This window comes from Pomacea canaliculata, linkage group LG1, assembly GCF_003073045.1.
Source record: "Pomacea canaliculata isolate SZHN2017 linkage group LG1, ASM307304v1, whole genome shotgun sequence".
Lineage (NCBI taxonomy): Eukaryota > Metazoa > Mollusca > Gastropoda > Architaenioglossa > Ampullariidae > Pomacea > Pomacea canaliculata.
Genome location: NC_037590.1, coordinates 33,013,784 through 33,032,064, shown reverse-complemented (window position 1 = coordinate 33,032,064; position 18,281 = coordinate 33,013,784). Strand labels below are relative to the sequence as shown.

At 37.6% G+C, this 18,281-nt stretch overlaps 1 protein-coding gene and 1 pseudogene across 1 annotated transcript; one reads left to right on the top strand and one right to left on the bottom strand.

Annotated features, from left to right (window-relative positions):
• Window positions 1-256: 256 nt before the first annotated feature.
• On the bottom strand, window positions 257-465 carry LOC112553771 (annotated as a pseudogene).
• A 924-nt stretch (window positions 466-1,389) lies between these two features.
• LOC112562400 (puromycin-sensitive aminopeptidase-like) lies at window positions 1,390-14,438 on the top strand. Its single transcript, XM_025235686.1, has 21 exons — window positions 1,390-1,849; window positions 2,706-2,775; window positions 3,055-3,134; window positions 3,716-3,841; window positions 4,086-4,193; window positions 4,422-4,622; window positions 5,160-5,256; window positions 5,699-5,847; window positions 6,269-6,433; window positions 6,791-6,895; window positions 7,360-7,515; window positions 7,995-8,073; window positions 8,188-8,324; window positions 9,296-9,430; window positions 10,104-10,323; window positions 10,484-10,626; window positions 10,789-10,845; window positions 11,420-11,527; window positions 12,837-12,989; window positions 13,541-13,588; window positions 13,766-14,438. The coding sequence occupies exons 1-21, from the start codon at window positions 1,517-1,519 to the stop codon at window positions 13,898-13,900; spliced, it is 2,805 nt and encodes a 934-aa protein (XP_025091471.1). The 5' UTR covers window positions 1,390-1,516; the 3' UTR covers window positions 13,901-14,438.
• The last annotated feature ends 3,843 nt before the right edge of the window (window positions 14,439-18,281 follow it).

Here is an 18,281-nt window from a genome sequence, read left to right as displayed (position 1 = left end):
GTCAACCGATATAACCCAACTGTGGTCACTATTGATGTGCACGCCCAAATATGCCCTCACCTGTGTTTTATTGGCGCTTAAATTAAAGCAAAGTCGATGGAGTCAGTTGGAGGATGTCAGGTCGCCCACTTCAACCTCTAAATGCTTTCGATTGGGTGACGTCTATTGACTAGGAAGGAATGTGTTTCTTAGGTAATCAGAAGTAATAACGTGATTAACTCTCAACTCTGACATTCATTAGTTTTTCTCCCCTGGAGGGGAGTGGGTCAGTCATGGAGGTACTACATCACCAGGCCGACCCTTGGCAGAGGTGGAGCAAGTCCCTAACCCTCCGTCATGTTCTCTAAATCAGTGTAATATCGAAGTCCCTAATTGGGGGACGTATCAGATATTACGCTGATAAGAACAAGTTTTAAATTTCTCACTAGTGTGACTACGCGTTGGCGACGTGTCTAAGAGAGCTGCCAAAACAGGACTGGTGCAGAGTTATCGCCATCCATTTCTACATGGACCAGCTACAAAAGTTAACCAATTGAAACACGGAAACAGTTGCATTTAGCTTTACATAATATTCAGGTTTAGTAACACAACATAACATTTAAATACTATTTACTTTAAAATTTCTGCATATCTGTAACAGCATTTTATTTCCTAACTGCGGCTGTTATTCTTTGTACTTTTTTCGTAGTTTTATTTACATTAATCTTTATACCTTTATGTGAGAATTACTTTTTGCAAGGATATTTTGCCTTGCGATGGCGTAAAGTGTAAAAGGGAAACAACTCTAGATTTTCAGTAGTGTTAGTATATGGGAAGCAGCTCGCTACTAAATTTATGAAATGGCAGGCTAATTATAACAAAAGCATATAAAAATACTCATTTGATCTTATTCTGGACCAGGAGCGATGTTTTACTTTGCTACTTACTCTCAGGATACATTTACTGCTATCACTGTACAAAGTTTTATTTGCTTAGAACGGTATCAGCATGAACCTATATAGGTCCTTGGTGTCAGGATATAATTCCATGATGATGATGCTTTATCTCTGTGTGTGAAGGAGAAATGGGGAATGACAGAATAACCCTGAATACTTTCATTCTTTATGCTGCTGGAGAATGCAGCTTTCAGGACTTTGTGAAATAAAGTAGCTTGTGTCACCCTATACCATAATGCAACAGATCTCAGAAAATATCGGCAGGGATGTAAATGGTGGCAGCTTTTTAATATGTTAGCATGGACATAAAGAATTTTTATTGTACATACTCAAAGTATATAACTTATTCAAACTTTACTTTTAAAGAAAACACTTAACAATTTTCAGGACATAGATTTTCGGTTGGTTTGCATCGACAAACGGGAGGCTAACAGAGCGTTCGATTTGCTTAGCTCCCTTCCTTAACCCTAGACGTTAGGAAAGACACGCGGCTTCATGCAATCTACGGCTGTCATTGGCTGAAAAGCACTACAACGATCGCCAAGAGTTTATTTTAGGCCAAAAGAATTAAGTTACTTCCTATGTCTATTATTTCAGCAGCTGTTAGGCAGATCGTGACGCATAAGCTGAAACACCGCGGATTACTAGAAAGTAAATTGAGATCCCACCTCACGAGACCAACAAGCTGTCTGCTTTGTCATTCCTCAGGGATCACTAGCAGAGCGCTCAAACGTTGCCGAGGACCTAGTTTTCAGTTCGTGCGTTGCATACAAGTTGTTGTAAACTCTTACGAAATGCCTGAAAAGAAATTTGAACGTCTACCGAAGGATGTTGTTCCCAAAAATTACAACATTCGACTTCAACCCGATATCGAAAAGTTCACTTTTGTGGGATCGGAAGAAGTAGAAGTCGAGGTAATTATTTCCCCTGTTTGTAATGTTGGTCATGTGCTTCAAATTGTTTATTGTTTTCCATTTGTTCGAGTCATTTTTGAGAAAACTCACAGAGTTCTTCCACACTTCTTTTGCTTTGGGACTACGGACTATGGACTTAATAAAAGTTTTGTGCTTATTTTCAGCACTTTTTTGGGGGGTAAGGGGGGACCCATGGGTATCGCAGGCTCAAGCCCCAAGAAATTGCAGCCAGCAACAAATTTAAACAAATAAATTGAAATAAATTTCATTTCATTTTTAAAACCACCTAGTTCAAAATGTGGTACACTTTGTCTTCTACATAAAGTTCTTCATACAGTTTTTCATACAGTTGGTTTTAAAATTGGAAACTAAATTAAAAGCTAAGACGGGCAGAGTAATAATAACGGGTTAGGAGTGGGAATTTCAATTTGGTAGTCATTGAAGCGATTGATTGTGACAGATCAAGTGCAGCTATATACACATGTACACAAATCAGTTTTTTACATTTTTAAACAAAATTACCAATGGCACAATCTCAATTCAAACAATTTGTAAGGATATGTTACTGCAATATTTACAGAAATGGTATAGTTTTCTCCTCTATGTGTGGAACATTAATGATTAACATAACAATGTTACACAAGCAATCCAATCCGATAGGCATTTGAGATTTGGAGGAATTATTTAGGGTAAGGTTAATATGTTGTGGGAACACTTTACAGCGATTGTACAAAGCAAGCCTCATGATGCCATGGTTTACTCCTGCTCTACCATTTTTGTAAATAGTAATGACTGGCAGTACCTCATTTGTGCTCAAAGCCATTTTGCATGGTGTATAGTTGTATCTTATTTTCAGGTCAAAAGTTCTGTGAAATTTATTCGACTGAATTGTGTGGACATAGACATCAAAGAGGCAACTTTTCAAGGTAAATATAGTTAAAATTGGAGTTGTGGCTTTTGCTTATTATACAACTAAATTATGAATATACAAATATTTCTAGACTTATGGTTTCTTAAATTGTTTGTCCATTTTTTTCTGTTATATGGCATACATTAATTACATTCAAGTTACACATTTATTATATATATTATATAATCCACATATATTAATGATGACTCATAATATTTTTTTTATGCTTGCCATATTATAGTCTTTCCTCTGACACATATTAAACAGCAACATCTAATCATTTTTGTTCAAACAGGCACATCCAAAGTGAAGGGTGAACTATCCTATGACAAAGATGAAGAAAATGTTACTATTACATTCCCATCAGATTTGGAGGTAAGAAACAGGAGATATGGTTCTAATTATTTTCTTCTTAGCATGAATGTTACACAATGTTTAATGCAATGTAGATGCTCTAAAACACTTGTTTAAGTAGCAATGCTTGTTGAAAATGACATAGAGATTTTCTACAGGAAGAGTCAAACATTTTTTATTGGATGTCTTTGCTTGAGAAGCGGATCTTTCTTGCATTAATGTTTAGCTTTCCACTTTGCATACTTTAGTAAAATAGTAATGAGAAAAGATGTCTGAGTATTTTACGCTAAGAATTTCTGTCTTTGTGTAATCCAATGGTTATGTCATTTGGTAAGTCTTGAAGAAAGAGAATTTACTTCAAAGTTCATATTTCCTTTTCTTTTCTAAACAAAAGGTGATCTAGGGTGAGACAAAAACTAAATCTATCAAGATAATAAATGCCTTAGTGACATCTCTTTTCGTGTATCTCAGCTATTAATTCCACTATAAGAGAGGGTTCCTTTGAGTAAAGGGAGAAAACCATAAATTTTAGCTTGTCTCAAGCCCATATTTTAATTTTGACCGGTCAGTATTATTAACACTTCCTCAACCAATATGTTCAGGTAGGAACTGGTGTGCTTCGACTGAGCTTCACTGGTGAGCTTAATGACAAGATGAAGGGCTTCTACCGAAGCAAGTACACCACACCTAGTGGAGAGGAGCGCTATGCAGCTGTTACACAGTTTGAGGTGCAGTTTTTAATGTTTCTACTTTTATGTATTAATTAGCTGTGCCCTTCGGGCCTTTGCCCAACCTAGGGCCAATTTTATCCTATCTGTTTATCTGGCCATTTTGCAAGGGTCTTTGTTATTACAAACTTGAAGTAAAAATATTTTTTATAAATTTTGATTAATTCCTTGATGTGTTATGATTTATTGATTTGTCCCTTCACTTTTTTAATTAAAAAAGCAAATTTTGGCCCTGATTTTGCAGCCAACAGATGCCCGGCGAGCATTTCCATGCTGGGATGAACCAGCTGTCAAAGCAACATTTGATGTCACAATGGTTGCTCCCCAAGACAGAGTCGTACTTTCTAACATGGCAAGTATGAATATGGCTGACATTGGAAAAAGCATAAGTAAACAAAGAAGCAAATGGGATTAAAAGAGAGAAAGTGGAAGTGCACTGTCTGCTCATAGCAAGGGGTGTGAAGTGGTTTTAAATAGCTGATAAACTGGAATACACTTTACAAAATATACACATGTACGTAGTATTTAATCATGTAAAGATTTTAACTCTAGATCATCTTTACTCATTTTGTGCTTTCAGCCTGTGAAATCAGAAAGTCCTCTTGAGTCCAACAATACAATGAAGGTTGTTAGTTTTGAACGTACTCCTATCATGTCAACATATCTTCTAGCTTTTGTGGTGGGTGAGTTTGACTATGTGGAAGACAGGGATTCTGACAATGTGCTTATCCGTGTTTACACTCCTAAAGGCAAGAAAGAACAAGGACAGTTTGCTCTTGAGGTAAAGTTTGTTTATAGCCACTTAACCCATGTAGTACACTTCCAATCTGTGTAAAATAAAAATATTTTGTACATATTTTTTTATGCAATGTGCAAAGTGTTTTCCAAAGGGATGAGTGTGCAAAAACAAAATTTATATGTTTTAAATAGAAACCAAATAAAACACTAAAAATTCCAATATATTTATTTTGAGTCAACTGATCATGGACCAAAACTCGTTTATCTGCTTGAATAATACCCTTGAAGGTTACAGAAGCTGGCTTACACAGAATTTGTGAAATCATTGTAGGTAGATTTTGAGACTTGGTTTTTAAGATAAGGCAGCTCTTTCCGCTTTTGGAGGTATAATCTGCAAATTTTGGGGTATTGTTGAGATTCACCACCTATGTGCTTGATAGTTGTGAGCATGTTTCTCTTCATTGAGTTCTCAGGAAACAGACCTTGATATATATATATCTGAAATATCTATTTTAAAAAGTAGTGGGCGGTATTTTTGTCTCTGACTACGTTCAGTGTTTTTCCCCCTTTTTTGTTTCAGGTCGCACAGAAAACTCTTCCTTTCTACAAAGACTACTTTGGCATAGCCTATCCCTTGCCAAAGATTGATCTCATTGCTGTAGCAGACTTTTCTGCAGGCATGTTTTTTGTAATATTTTCATAAACAAATCTGTTCAAAGCTTGAGTCTTCTTAAAGCTGATTTACCTGTTATGTTTTATACAAAAAGGTTTTTGCTTTCATTCGCATGGCCTAGTTTTATAAACTTGCTTTAAAATGTATGGTGCAATACCTGGGGCAACATTTAGAAGAGGTGATCTTTTTTATGGTGCTGTCAGAAACACTTATTTTTAAATATGTTTCATATATATTTCTACATTACAAACAGAAGAAATCATTAAATAGTTTTGCTTTATCACTGTTCTTGAGAAAATACTTTATATTGAACAGAACTATTGGTCACTGCTTTAAATTGTACACAAAAGAATTATGTTTCTTTGCTATTGATTTTTAAATTTACAAATATCTTCTTTGAAATTAAAAATTTCTTCACAAGCTATAAATTATACTATGATCTAAAGGTGCAATGGAAAACTGGGGTCTGGTAACCTACCGAGAAACAGCCCTTCTTGTGGACCCGCAGAATACTTCAGCTCGTGTTAGGCAGTGGGTAGCTTTAGTGGTTGGCCACGAGTTGGCACATCAGTGGTTTGGAAACCTTGTAACCATGGTGAGTAGACCATCTGGCGCAGTGATTTATGTGCTGCATCAGTGTTTGATAACATATTCAGATGTAGGCCAAAAAAATTAGTACAAGAGACCAGAGTAATAGATCTGATATAAATTAATTTTTCAGTGCTTAGTGAATTGGGAGGGCGATATCATATACCTTGGCTGCGAGAAACCATAGCCAAAAACCTTTCTTATGAGTGTGAGGTAGTATTTATTTATAGTTGCTTTGTGAAAGACATGCTAGTTGGAAAATCTCTTTTGGAACCGCAGTTTTACTGACACCATTTCAGTTTACCTTGACTGTAAGGAACAATTTTCAGCAATGGTTTATTGAATTTGACTTATACTTCTCAAGACCTCTGGGATAAACATGTAAGCTTCATTCTTGTATAGAATTGTATGAAAGTTTGTCTTAACAGGAGTGGTGGACTCACTTGTGGCTCAATGAGGGCTTTGCCTCCTGGATTGAGTACCTCTGTGTGGATCACTGCTTTCCAGAATATGACGTGTGGACACAGTTCATCAACACTGACATGGGCAGAGCTCTAGAGTTGGATGCACTGGACAATAGCCACCCTATTGAGGTGAGAACAATGAAAATTAGCTGGCGTGGGATAACTCTGAGCAGAAAATTTCCAGTTTTCAGTCAGAACTGTATAATCAAGAATTTTAGTTTTGAAAGAAGACTTTTCTCCCTCTCTCCATTTAAATAGTGACTACTCTGTACTCCCATTGTACCCTCTGTACAATAATGCTTGATCACCTTTTGATGTTCCCTTCATCTCTTGTGCTATCCATTATTGTGTACTGTTCACTCTGAATTTGCAACATCTGATTTTATCATGAACACTGTAACTCTAATTATTGCTATGCAGTTTAGTTTATGCCATTAAGTATGTGTTTTGGATTTATCATGGTATTATTATTATCCTGTAACATAGGTGGAGGTTAACAGACCCTCAGAGGTAGATGAAATCTTTGATGCCATCTCCTACAGCAAGGGTGCTTCAGTCATCCGCATGTTGCACAGCTACATTGGAGATGGTGTGAGTATGAAACTAGGTTAAACTGAGCCTTCAACTATCTTCGTATCCTTAGCAATGATATATTTTGTGGATTTTATATATTATTTCTGTTGCATCAGAAGTGTCATTTACCGTATTAAGTGTGACTTTCACTCTTGTTACCTATTTGGTTAACCAAAAAATGACAAGGTTTAAAAAATCAATTTAGTGTATGAAATTTGTCAGTTTTTGTGCAATTTTGGTTTGTTTTAAACTTAGAAGTGTTAAATTTTAAGACTTATAAACTGTAAATATTTTCTGTTCAAAAACCTTTTGCCAAAATAAATGTCTAAAATGGGGAATAGAAGATAAAATTATCATGTTGGCTCTGTCTGTATATAAACATATCAGCTGTTTCTGTGTATACACATGCCAGTTCTGTCTTTATCAAGCATGTAGGTTTTATTGGTTTTTTTCCCATTTAAAAATGTTCCTCTTCATGACAGAGTTTCCGCAAAGGTATGAATCTTTACCTCAACCGCCATAAGTTTGGTAACACACAGACAGAGGATCTCTGGGCAGCTCTTGAGGAGGCGAGTGGAAAACCTGTGGGCAGCATGATGAGTACGTGGACATCACAGATGGGCTTCCCTGTCCTCAAGGCAAGATGCTTACAACAATATGTGCAGCCCGCAGGGAGCTGAGAAAGGAAGAGAGAGAGAGATTTTGCGATTTTGAAGATTGATATTTAGGATGATTCAATATTTCAACTTTCTCCTTTCCTGTCTTCTGAGAACATTTATTTTACACAGATTCAAACTATATATATATCTTTCATCATGCCATTCTATAGACATAACGTTTGCATGTTCTGTTTTGTATGTCCATGTGTTGTTACTATTCTCTCAGTGTCTTTATATATTTTGGTCAAGCGCTTTGAGCTAACCTTTGATGGTGGGGTAAAGCGCTCTATAAATTAAATCATTATCATCATTCTGTCCCTCTTTCTACTTTCCTTATTCTTGTAACAACTGTTAGAAAATCAGCTGATCATTTTTTATGTAGTTTTTGTTGCTGTTGTTTTTACTTGGTACATGGATTTTGACTTTTTGGTTACTTTATTTTTGTTGTTGTTTAACAGGTCAGCCAGAAACAGGAAGGCAGATCACGAACGTTGACAGTAGAACAAGAAAAATTCTGTGCTGATGGCAAACAGGCAGGTATGTCTGATTATTTGTACCTTCAAACAAGCAGGTATGAATACACATATGTGCACTTTTTTTTTTATAGAATCTCCTTGGAATCGTCATTGAGTATCTTGTCACTATGTGCAGGTGAAGGCTACCTCTGGCTGTTACCTGTCACTGTGTCCACTGCCTCCAAGCCCGATGTTCCAGTTAAAACCATTCTTTTGGACTGCTCTTCTTCCACAATTACACTTGATGACATAAGTCCAGATGAGTGGATTAAGGTAAATGTTGAAACAAATCTTAGACCGAGTTATAAATTCCAATAAGGATGATTGTCATGAGCATTTCACACCTGTAAGAAAAATGGAAAACCTTGCAAAGCTAGTATCACCCTATTTAGAGCATATGTCAGGTACTTCGTCATTACCATGTCTTTTTGTGCTTGTTTTAGAATAGAAAACTGGTTCCCCACAGTCTCTGTTGATAGATGAATCTTTAAGTTGTTTTTTTTTTTTTTTTAATATTATCGTTTACAGATCAATAGTGGTGATCTGTTGAGATATTTTCTTGTACTTATGTCTAGGGTGCATCATAGATGGTTTATAACTCAACTAAAATAAGTCCTATAAACATTTCTGTATCCCATTAGGCCCATCAACTCTAGCAGCAGTAATAGCAAAACCTTCCTAAACAGCATTTCCTTTGCACACTCCACGAATGCTTAATCATTTGACAGGAATGCCTCCTAGGATATAATCTTCATATAAATCAGTGAATAAAATAATTAGTTATAAAAGGCAAATGTTTAAAGGTGTATCCAAATAAAGGATGATTATCATTATGAAAGTTTGAAGGATAGCATTTTAAAAAATAGTGTTAGGTATATTGAATGTATTAGCTTAAAATGTTGTTTCGTTGACTTATTATTAATGACTCTAGACTAGAGCCTAGAGCATGACTGAGGTGTTTGAACAGCAGCTGTTGTACCTTACTGGTAGTAGTATGTGCGAGATCAGGATGAACTGGGAATGTACGCTAATTTTTGGATTTTAGTGTGAAAAAGACTTTTTTGAAAGAATGTGAGAGAAGGGGTAAGCAGTGATGTGTATAAACTGTTTGCCTCTTCCTGCACAAAAGGAAAGCTTTTGTAAGATATTCAACTTTCAGAAGCAGAAGTCAGAAAATTCCTGGTGTCCTTAGTTTATTTCACATGTGTCCCCAGTTTCTTGGAAATATGTGTGTGTGTGTGCAGGTGAATGCAGGTACTGTTGGAGTGTACAGAGTGCAGTATTCTGCTGAGATGCTGGAGCAGTTGATTCCTGCGATTAGAGACAAATCTCTGCCCCCTAAGGATCGCCTGGGTCTACAGAATGATTTATATGCTTTGGTATGCTGTGTTGTTAGGGTTATAGTTGAACATCCCTCAGATTTTTTTCTCCCTTATTGTTTATATGTTTTTGATGAAAATATCAGTCTGAAATCTGACACAAAAAGCAAGCTCTTAAAATAGTTGTGGAAAAGAACAGTTATGACACCATGCTTGTAGCAATGCCAAGACAATGTGGCATAGTTATATGCTTAAAGTGAAAAACCACAGAACAGCTTAAAGTTCCAGGAAAAAAAGTTATTATTAGTAATAATGTCTTTAATACTTTCAGATACAGGAATTAATGTGTGTGCAAAACTGTTTGCAATCTTGTAAGCTTATTTAGATGACAGTAAAGATGTATTAGAAGGTGTGCATAAATGATGGTGGGGGGGGGGGCGTCATTTGTAGACAAATGGATCACAGGCTTCTGAATATACTATTTTTCATGACATAAAAGCTTTAAAATACATTACTGTGGCATTCTATGCATATTCTTAAAACAGCTGTTCATAAAACTTAATAATGACAAGATTGGATGTGGTAGAAAAAAACATTACCAATATTTTTCCAAGATGGTTTTTGCTTAACAGGTGCAGGCTGTGAAACTTTGCAGATTACTGATAATTGTTTGCACAGAAACATTTTACCCCTTTGATGTGTAATGAAAAGACTTGTGTTGTCATGTTCCTAGGCTCGAGCAGGTAGAGCATCAGCAGTTGATGTTTTGAAAGTGACGGAGGCCTTTGTCAATGAAGACAACTACACTGTGTGGAGTGATCTCTCCATGAATCTGTCTTCGGTAGCACAGCTCTTGCAATACACAGACGTATATCCGCAGTTCAAAGCTTATGTAATTAAGCTATTCTCATCTGTGGCAGCTTCTGTAGGATGGGATTCCCAGCCGGGTGAAGGCAAGCACCTTGTTTTCTCAGACATTTTTACCATCAAAAATGGTATTTTATTGAAATGAAGTTTATGGTTGTATTATGAATAATTAATGACTCATCATCATATCAGCATTGGTGTGTTTGTTAATTCCTTTATGATGATCAGGGTTCTGTCTTTTTACAGGTCATCTCGTTTCCATGCTTCGAGATATAGTATTGACTCGAATGGGCCGCTATGGTGATAAGGCAACAGTTGCAGAGGCAGAGAAGCGATTTCTAGCACATGCCAGTGGAGAGCAGGTTCTTCCAGCAGATCTGAGAGGGCCTGTGTGTATAGCTATTAGTTTTGAATTTTGCATTTACAGTGTTACTGTGCTCTTATTTTGACTTTTTAACCATCAGAGAACTCTAAGGAATGCATTGAGATTATAAGATTTTTTTATTGAATATGTTGGGGATGTAAACACTGTACTAGTCATTTATTTTCAGGTGTACATCACTGTCCTGACAAATGGTGGCGAGGCTGTCTTTGACAAAATGCTTGAGGTTTGTATTAAAACTGAAAGACAATTGGAAATTGTATATCCCCCATTATAATTATAACAGATTATTAGACTAGCATGGAGTAATGTTTACAGTTTATTCTTACACATTTATTTCTTGGAGTTAAATACATTTAATTCCCAGTGCCTCGTTGTAGCCTTGACTATATCTTATTTGCTGTTCCTTATTGTAGAATTGGAGAATGTGATCATAGTTTCTATTTTGTATTGACAAAATTGCCTTAAGTTAAAGGTAAGCTACATCTGACCGACCTTTTAAGGTTTTCTGTTCTGTTTTCTCCATAAAGATTGCTAGAAAAAGGTGGTCTTTTGAAGTTGGGGTGAATCATATTGTCAAGCTTTGTAGTTATAAAGAAGCATTTTTAGCACATAGGACTGCACCCATTATTCTAAACAAGCTGGATACTCAGGTCAGTCAGGGAAGAAAATCAAATGGCCTCCACCGAGGTATTAGCAGAACAGTTCTGAGAGGTAGATATATTTGCATTAAGTCGCTGTCAGAAAGTGTGTGTGTGTGTGCATGCTCAAGTAAAGATGGCTTTGTTCTTCCTATCTAGCTGTATGATAAAGCAGACATGCAGGAGGAAAAAGCGCGCATTAATCGTGCATTAGGATCCACTCAGGATGAAGGCCTCATCCGCAGAACTCTACAGTTCGCTATGTCGGTAGGTTGCAAGAAGGTGCTTTCATAATGTGGACTAGCATTTTGTGGATTTATGTCTTTTTAAAAATAACATATTATTGGTAGTTATGTTGAGAAGAGTGGAAGATTATTTGGCACATTCATGGCCTTAATCTAATGTGGAAAATATTCTTGTAACAGTAATGGTTTCTCTTCATTGTCCTTTTCCATTTCAATAAAAACCAAAGCTGATTTATGGGTATCTTCTTTTTTTCCACTTCCCTGCTTATGTTTCTTCTTTGATTTTCACAGATGACATAATCATAGTAGTTTCACTACCTTTTACACTGTCTGCCATGGAATTCAGTCTTGAACTGCGAGACTAGAACTCGAGAGCATTTCGTCTCTCATTAGTTACTTCCCTTGAATTATTTCCTCAAGCATCTTTAGCTGTAGAACTCCATCTCTAACAGTGGAGTAAAATTAGAAAGTATAGTCAACTTTGTTAGCTACTTCCCTTGAATTACATCTATATAAATGACTATAACATTAATGGCCCACCATTTTTCTTCTGAGGCTGCTTTTTGCAATACTGTGATAATGTGTTTGGTTCTGTGTGTTCACCCTTGGACATGCTATTCTCGGGATTTTTTTTGTTTTTCCACAAGCAACTTCAATTTATACTTGATGTTTGCTGGGCACTGCCAGAATTTTTAAATGTGTACCATAGGCATGTTAACTGTGCCTTTTGATCGTTAAACTGATGGTTACATGTCCAAAAGAATACACCTAGAGGGACATCAAAACAAAGTATAACCTTAACCACTTGCAAGAGGTAAGGTGTCGTTTCTTGCATTTCCATGAATAGCTTATGCGTGATGATGCAACATGGTCTACTGCCCCGTCTTCATCATAAAGAAACTTGACTGTTATCTCAGTTGTCAAAAAAAAAGTCAGTAAAGTTGTAAGTCATCCAGGAGAAACAAAAAACCTAAAGAGGTTGCTCGAAAAAAGCCGCTTTTCAGTGAAAGTTTCTACAGGCTAGGCATGGTACCAGGACCCAGCGCACACACTCAGATGTCAGTCTTACCTTTTTCTCCCACTGTTTCGATCATGCAAGAGAAAACTGGTGGTCAACTGGTAGGCCAGCCTTTTATAGGGAGGGGGTAGTTCAAGGGAAGTAATTAGCAGGTAAAGGAGGGCGATCCATGGCGACTAAAAAAAAAATAGGGAACTCCTGTGGTCATGTCATTTGGTAGGTCATGAAAAAAGTTTACTTAAAATGTTATTTTCAATGGACAAAATGTGTATTTTTGTTTTGTTTTTTTTTTGTTTTTGTTTTTTGTCAACAGGACAAGGTTAGGTCACAAGACAGTGTCTTTGTTATTGGTGGAGTGACGGGATCTGTGAAGGGGAGAGAACTGGCTTGGCAGTTTGTCAAGGACAACTGGAAGGAACTTCACAATCGCTATGAAGGAGGTTTCCTACTCTCTCGTCTTGTCAAGGTGGTCATTCGTTTATTTTGTGCTTCACTTATGTGCTGTGTGATGGAGAAATTTATTTTCCCTGATGAGGAATTAATATTGAGGTAGCATTGGCATAAAGGTTCCTGCCTATTGATAATGATGTAGCCTTGAGATGGATAAAAAAAACTACCTAACCACTTTCGTTTTTATTGTTAGGTGTGTCTGTCATATAATAAGTAATATATATATATCTCATGTCCTTAGACATCTCAAATCTAACTTCTTGTGGAAAAGTTAACTTAAGTTTACAAACAGCATTTTTTTTACACATGCTTAAATAAAACAAACTTTTGGTCTTTTTTTCTTAAAACACGTTTCCTTGAACCGGTATACATGTGTGCATTCATATAAATGCAAACATGTATTTGTTTGCTCACATGTATGCATATAAATATTATATTCACTAAATAGAACTTAATAAGAAATCTGAATATATAGCAAATGGCAACCCCCTATAGTTAGAGCATAATTTTTGGTAGCATGAAATTTCTGAAACACTTTGGTTTTTTTGGTTTTTTTTTTTTCCCCAGTCAACAACTGAAAACTTTGTGACAGAAGAGAAGGCAAAGGAAGTTGAGGTATGTTGTCTTTTGGTACCTTTTAGTTTTGGCTAAGATGGCTGTGCATGCAATTGGATGAGGACTTATTAGGAAAGCAACTGGGTCTGGATATGTGTCTTGTAAATGTGTCCCTTTTGGTGGATCTTTATAACAACATTCAAGTCAAAGCTAATTTGTCTTTCTCTTTTATAATAGGAATTTTTCACAGTCAACCCAGCCCCTGCTGCTGAGAGAACAGTGCAGCAGTCATGTGAAAATATACGTCTCAACGCTCGCTGGATGTCGCGTGAGGCTGAAGCTGTTTCTGCTTATCTGAAAAGCAAGGCATGATTAGTTCAGCTAAACTCCATTTACATGCAGTAACTTTCTGGCCATGGAAATATTGCTGCTAGGCTGGTACCAGCATCATTTCAAGTCGTTTAACCACTTCTGAAAGTGACTGCCATTTAATAAGTGTACCTGACTGTGTATCGGGTGAGAACATGTTATGCCAAATGCATTGATTGTGCACCACATTCTGAAGTCAAATTTTTATGCCTCAGGTAATTAGCTTAGATTGTTATTTTAATTTTTTGTTAATTATTTGGGTTGGCTATTTTATGGATACTAAAACAATTTCTAACTCTTATTATCTCTCGATGTTGGTGAAATTCAATAGCCAGAAGGTAACTTTTATACAGATTAGTGTGCTTAACCATTAAATACAAAAATGAAAAATGTTAGACTGTTTAAATTAAGATCACTCACTGCTTACTACTTTAGGAAACACGCGAATGGTTTCCTTTTTGTCATTTTGTTCAAGTTATGCAGCTTTGATGTCTATATTGGTTGGAAATGTCTAATAAACATTCACTCATGTTAACCATAATCGGATATTTGTGTTGCATTTTCATGTCTTCTGTTGGTTTTTTATTTTCTCTTAAAGCACGTCTGATATTGATAAAACAAATCATCAGATATTAAACAATTTCCTTTTTCCCTAAAATGTACAAATGGCAGATGAGACTTGCGTTAATGTAGACGCAAATATACATGAGGGAATACAACTCGGCGAATACTTTGGTAAGAACTGTATTACTTCCCCTTTGTCGTTCAGCAGCTCGTTTGTGTTCGTATCGGAAAGGTGCTGGAAAATGTTGAATCTGCTCAGCTTGCATTATTTTGTAGTTCTGTTCTTTTGTTTCTTTATCAAACTCTGTAAATGTTGTTTTACTTGGGTAGTAATCTGGATGCGTTTTTAAACCTTTAAAAAACATTAATATCTTATTCTAATTAAAAGATCGGAATAGCTGTAATAAAATGGTGTTCTACGTCATGCATTCTGATAGGTTACCTTCTATTCTACCCTGTTCACACACGCAAAACTATGACAAAATTTTGACTGCATCAGCTACTCTGCATTAGTGTCTTGCTAGTCTATGAACATTGAGACTGGTCTTGCACGGACAATGAAAGCACACACCTAAACAGCGAGGAGGGTAAGCCCTTGCAAGGGTACATGAAAGGTGGTCGCCCCCAGGGCAAGCAAAACGAAACTTGCGTATGTGAAGGAATGGACTGGACGTCCACCAGGAGACCTCAGGGTTGCTCAAGACCGATCCCGATGGCGAATGTTCGCCGCTGCTACGTCTCACCTTGCCTCCCCACCACCACCACCACCACCATCACCGGATGGGCCGGCTTGCTCCGGATTCACCCGGTACCAGTGAAGGTAAGAAGTCTATTATATTTCTATTTCCCCTTCTTTGGTATGAAAGTGTATGAAGATATCAACTTTTGCGCAAATACTTAAGATTGTACAAGAACATTCTTTAAAATAAATGTCTAATGATTATTCATGATTAATTAATTAATAATATGACGCGATAGCATATACTTTCTTGAAAGGCATCACCTGTCACACATGACAATATATTTATCACCAAGCCCTTTGTGTCGTCAAGAGTTTTGGACACATAAACCCAGCTACTGAGATGACTGATTCGAGCCTGAAGCACAGAAGCTGCTGAAAGCAGGTTGCAGAGACGTTCTTTTTCGAAACTCAGGAAGATGGAGGCGTGTTGTCGTGCAGCTAGGCGCGTGCAGAGATGAAGGCTTATTTGTTCTAGATGACCCGCAGAGATGGGAGGCAGCCCTGGCCAAAACAAGGGGGAAACGCTAGACTTGTTATTGACAGCTCGTGCAACTCGATATCTTCCCATCCAGGCTAGAATAAGTCACGGGTCCGCGTGCAAGGCTGTTTTCACGCTCCACCCTTAGCGCCCTCGGGTCCCGGGAATCGCTGAACGTGAAGGTGTTGAAGGAACGACAACACTGGAGCGCCAACCCCTCTTTTCGCGTTGCAGAGTTATCGTCCGTAGCTCTCGCTACATGGCATCTCACTCACACACCCATGCACGCACTAACACACAGCACAATTATTGGTGACATTCTCTAAAGAGACTAATGTTTCGACCCCTAGGTTCAGTTTCTATAAAACTCTCTTTAATTTAGACTGCAGTTCATAATGCTTGGGCACCTAAACCAAGCATTCCGATCACTGTCTTGTCAAAGAAAATAAAATACTTGGGTGAGTATATTTTCCATCTTTTTATTTTTAGTTTTGGTGACGTATTTGAGAAATTTTATTTATTTTTTAAAGTGTTTACAGCATTTCGGTTCTGCTCTTGCTTATCTGTCCAACATTCCTTTTTCTATGTCCATCCATCTGCCACTGCTTATCTACGCCGTTCTTCTCTGTTTGCCGCCACGGCACAAGATAGCAAGCTCCTCCTTCCACGTACAGCTAATTGTGATTCACAGTATCCTGTTGGCTCTGATGCCCTAGTAACGCCAGGATCTTTTCCACAGCCTCTACTTGAGACCGCAGTCGCGCACGCGTTTGTCGTAGGTGCATGCGTGTGTTCATGCGTCCACACGTGTGTTGCTATGTAGAAAGCAATGCGCATGTGTGTAAGCTATGCATACGAAGGCTCCGACACTTTTGTACTTTCTTTTTTGTTTGTTTTGGTTTTGGTGTGTTGTCATGTTTATAAACTTGCTATAAAAATTCTTAACATTATTTGTAGGTTGATGACTCCATGTGGTGTATGTAATCAGAAAATAAAAAAATATATTAGTCAGATTGCTGCTGTTGGTTTTTTGGTGTGTGTGTGTGTTCCTTAAAAAATCTGATTGATGATTTTCCTTGTAATCACTACTGCCACAGTTTGCAAGACACACCTTGTATCCTACAGCTTTCGCTATCCCAACCCTGCTGTTACTGTCAAACACACTAAAGGTTAAGTAAATGTGATCAGAAAGTCGCAGACAACTTTTCTGCTTTTCATTATTTGTCTTTTTGGTCCTGTCTGGCAGTTTCGCAACAAACACACGACATGTGTTTCAGCCGCGAACTCCAAGCCAACGACCCAAGCAAAATATAGCAGCAGAGACAAAACATCAGAGATTGAGGCGACTGGGAGGTTAGGTACAGACTGTCAACGCTCTGATTGTTATAACGGGGAGGTGGACATAACAGGTGATGTACTTGTCGTCCAGTATTAAATTCCATTGCGATAACAATCTGGCAGCATAACTGTGAATGCCAGTGTCGAGGAATAAATTACAGAACATTATATATAAGGAGAGAGAGAGAGAGAACAGGAAGGTAAACAATTCCCACTTTAAGTCACTTCAGTGGTCAGCTTTGTGTCACTTTTGAGAGTTTGTTCATTGTACTGTAGAGGGTTTTCAGTGAAGCGTGCAAGTCTTATTGTCTGCGGTTGACTAGGGGAGGGGGGCTGGAGCAATAAGAGTAAGTGCGACACAAAGTGCGAAATTGACAGAAAAAAGTGCACTGCATTGATTGGCACCAACATTTGAAATACTAGGCAACAATCTTGTTATGAATGTAACGCAAGGGAAACAGGGAAGTGCCAGAATATCAGGATCGACAGAGAGGACAAAAGAATCAAAGAGTACGGCATCAAAGTCTCCTGCCCTCTGAGTCTTGTAAAGTGCATTGAGCTCTCCTCTGTGTCGGGAAATGTGCTATATAAATCCTGTTATTACCATAACAAGCAAAACCACAAAAACCACTCTTTGACCTGTATCTCCGTGCGATCACAAAGATGACAAATATCAGTACAAACCTTACACACCCTCTCCACCCAGACTGTTAGCTACTGCCTTCTGGAAGGCGATGAAAAGTGCTTTACCCGAAAAATCACAAACGAGATGTCCCTCGTGGCCATCACCATCACCATCACCATCACCATCACCATCGTCAATAGTAGGCACAAGAACAAACTGCTGTATTGTATTATCTTAGCATTACATGTATTTTTAAGGGGGAAAGTGCATGCTTATGTGGGGAGGTTTATGCTTGTATATGTGGATGATCAAGGTCTGATATGTTGTTTGTAAGTGTTCTTGTGTGAGCCAAAGGCAAAGTTCCTAATAATTATAGATAATAAACGTGAACTGAACTACTGTACATTGTTCAGATACTGCACACAGCGTAGGGGAGGACGAGGGGAAAGGGGTCAAACCCATGAATCGGGATGAATGTCACACACTTAACTCGTGATCATCGCTATGATGCTATGCGTGGGAACGAACCTCTCTGTTCTGCATTCAATTTTGGAAACAAGATTGCCACTAGCTTCAGACAGCGTTCATTTCTTTCATGCGGTCAGCTAGTAAGACAATGTCCAAACTGCTGCGATGA

Excerpts from the sequence above, each read along its gene's own strand:
- LOC112562400 (XM_025235686.1), top strand. The coding sequence starts at position 1,517 with ATGTCTATTATTTCAGCAGCTGTTAGGCAGATCGTGACGCATAAGCTG. Across the intron at positions 4,194-4,421 it reads GAGTCGTACTTTCTAACATG|CCTGTGAAATCAGAAAGTCC; the intron begins GCAAGTATGAAT and ends TTGTGCTTTCAG. Across the intron at positions 11,528-12,836 it reads CTCTACAGTTCGCTATGTCG|GACAAGGTTAGGTCACAAGA; the intron begins GTAGGTTGCAAG and ends TTTTGTCAACAG.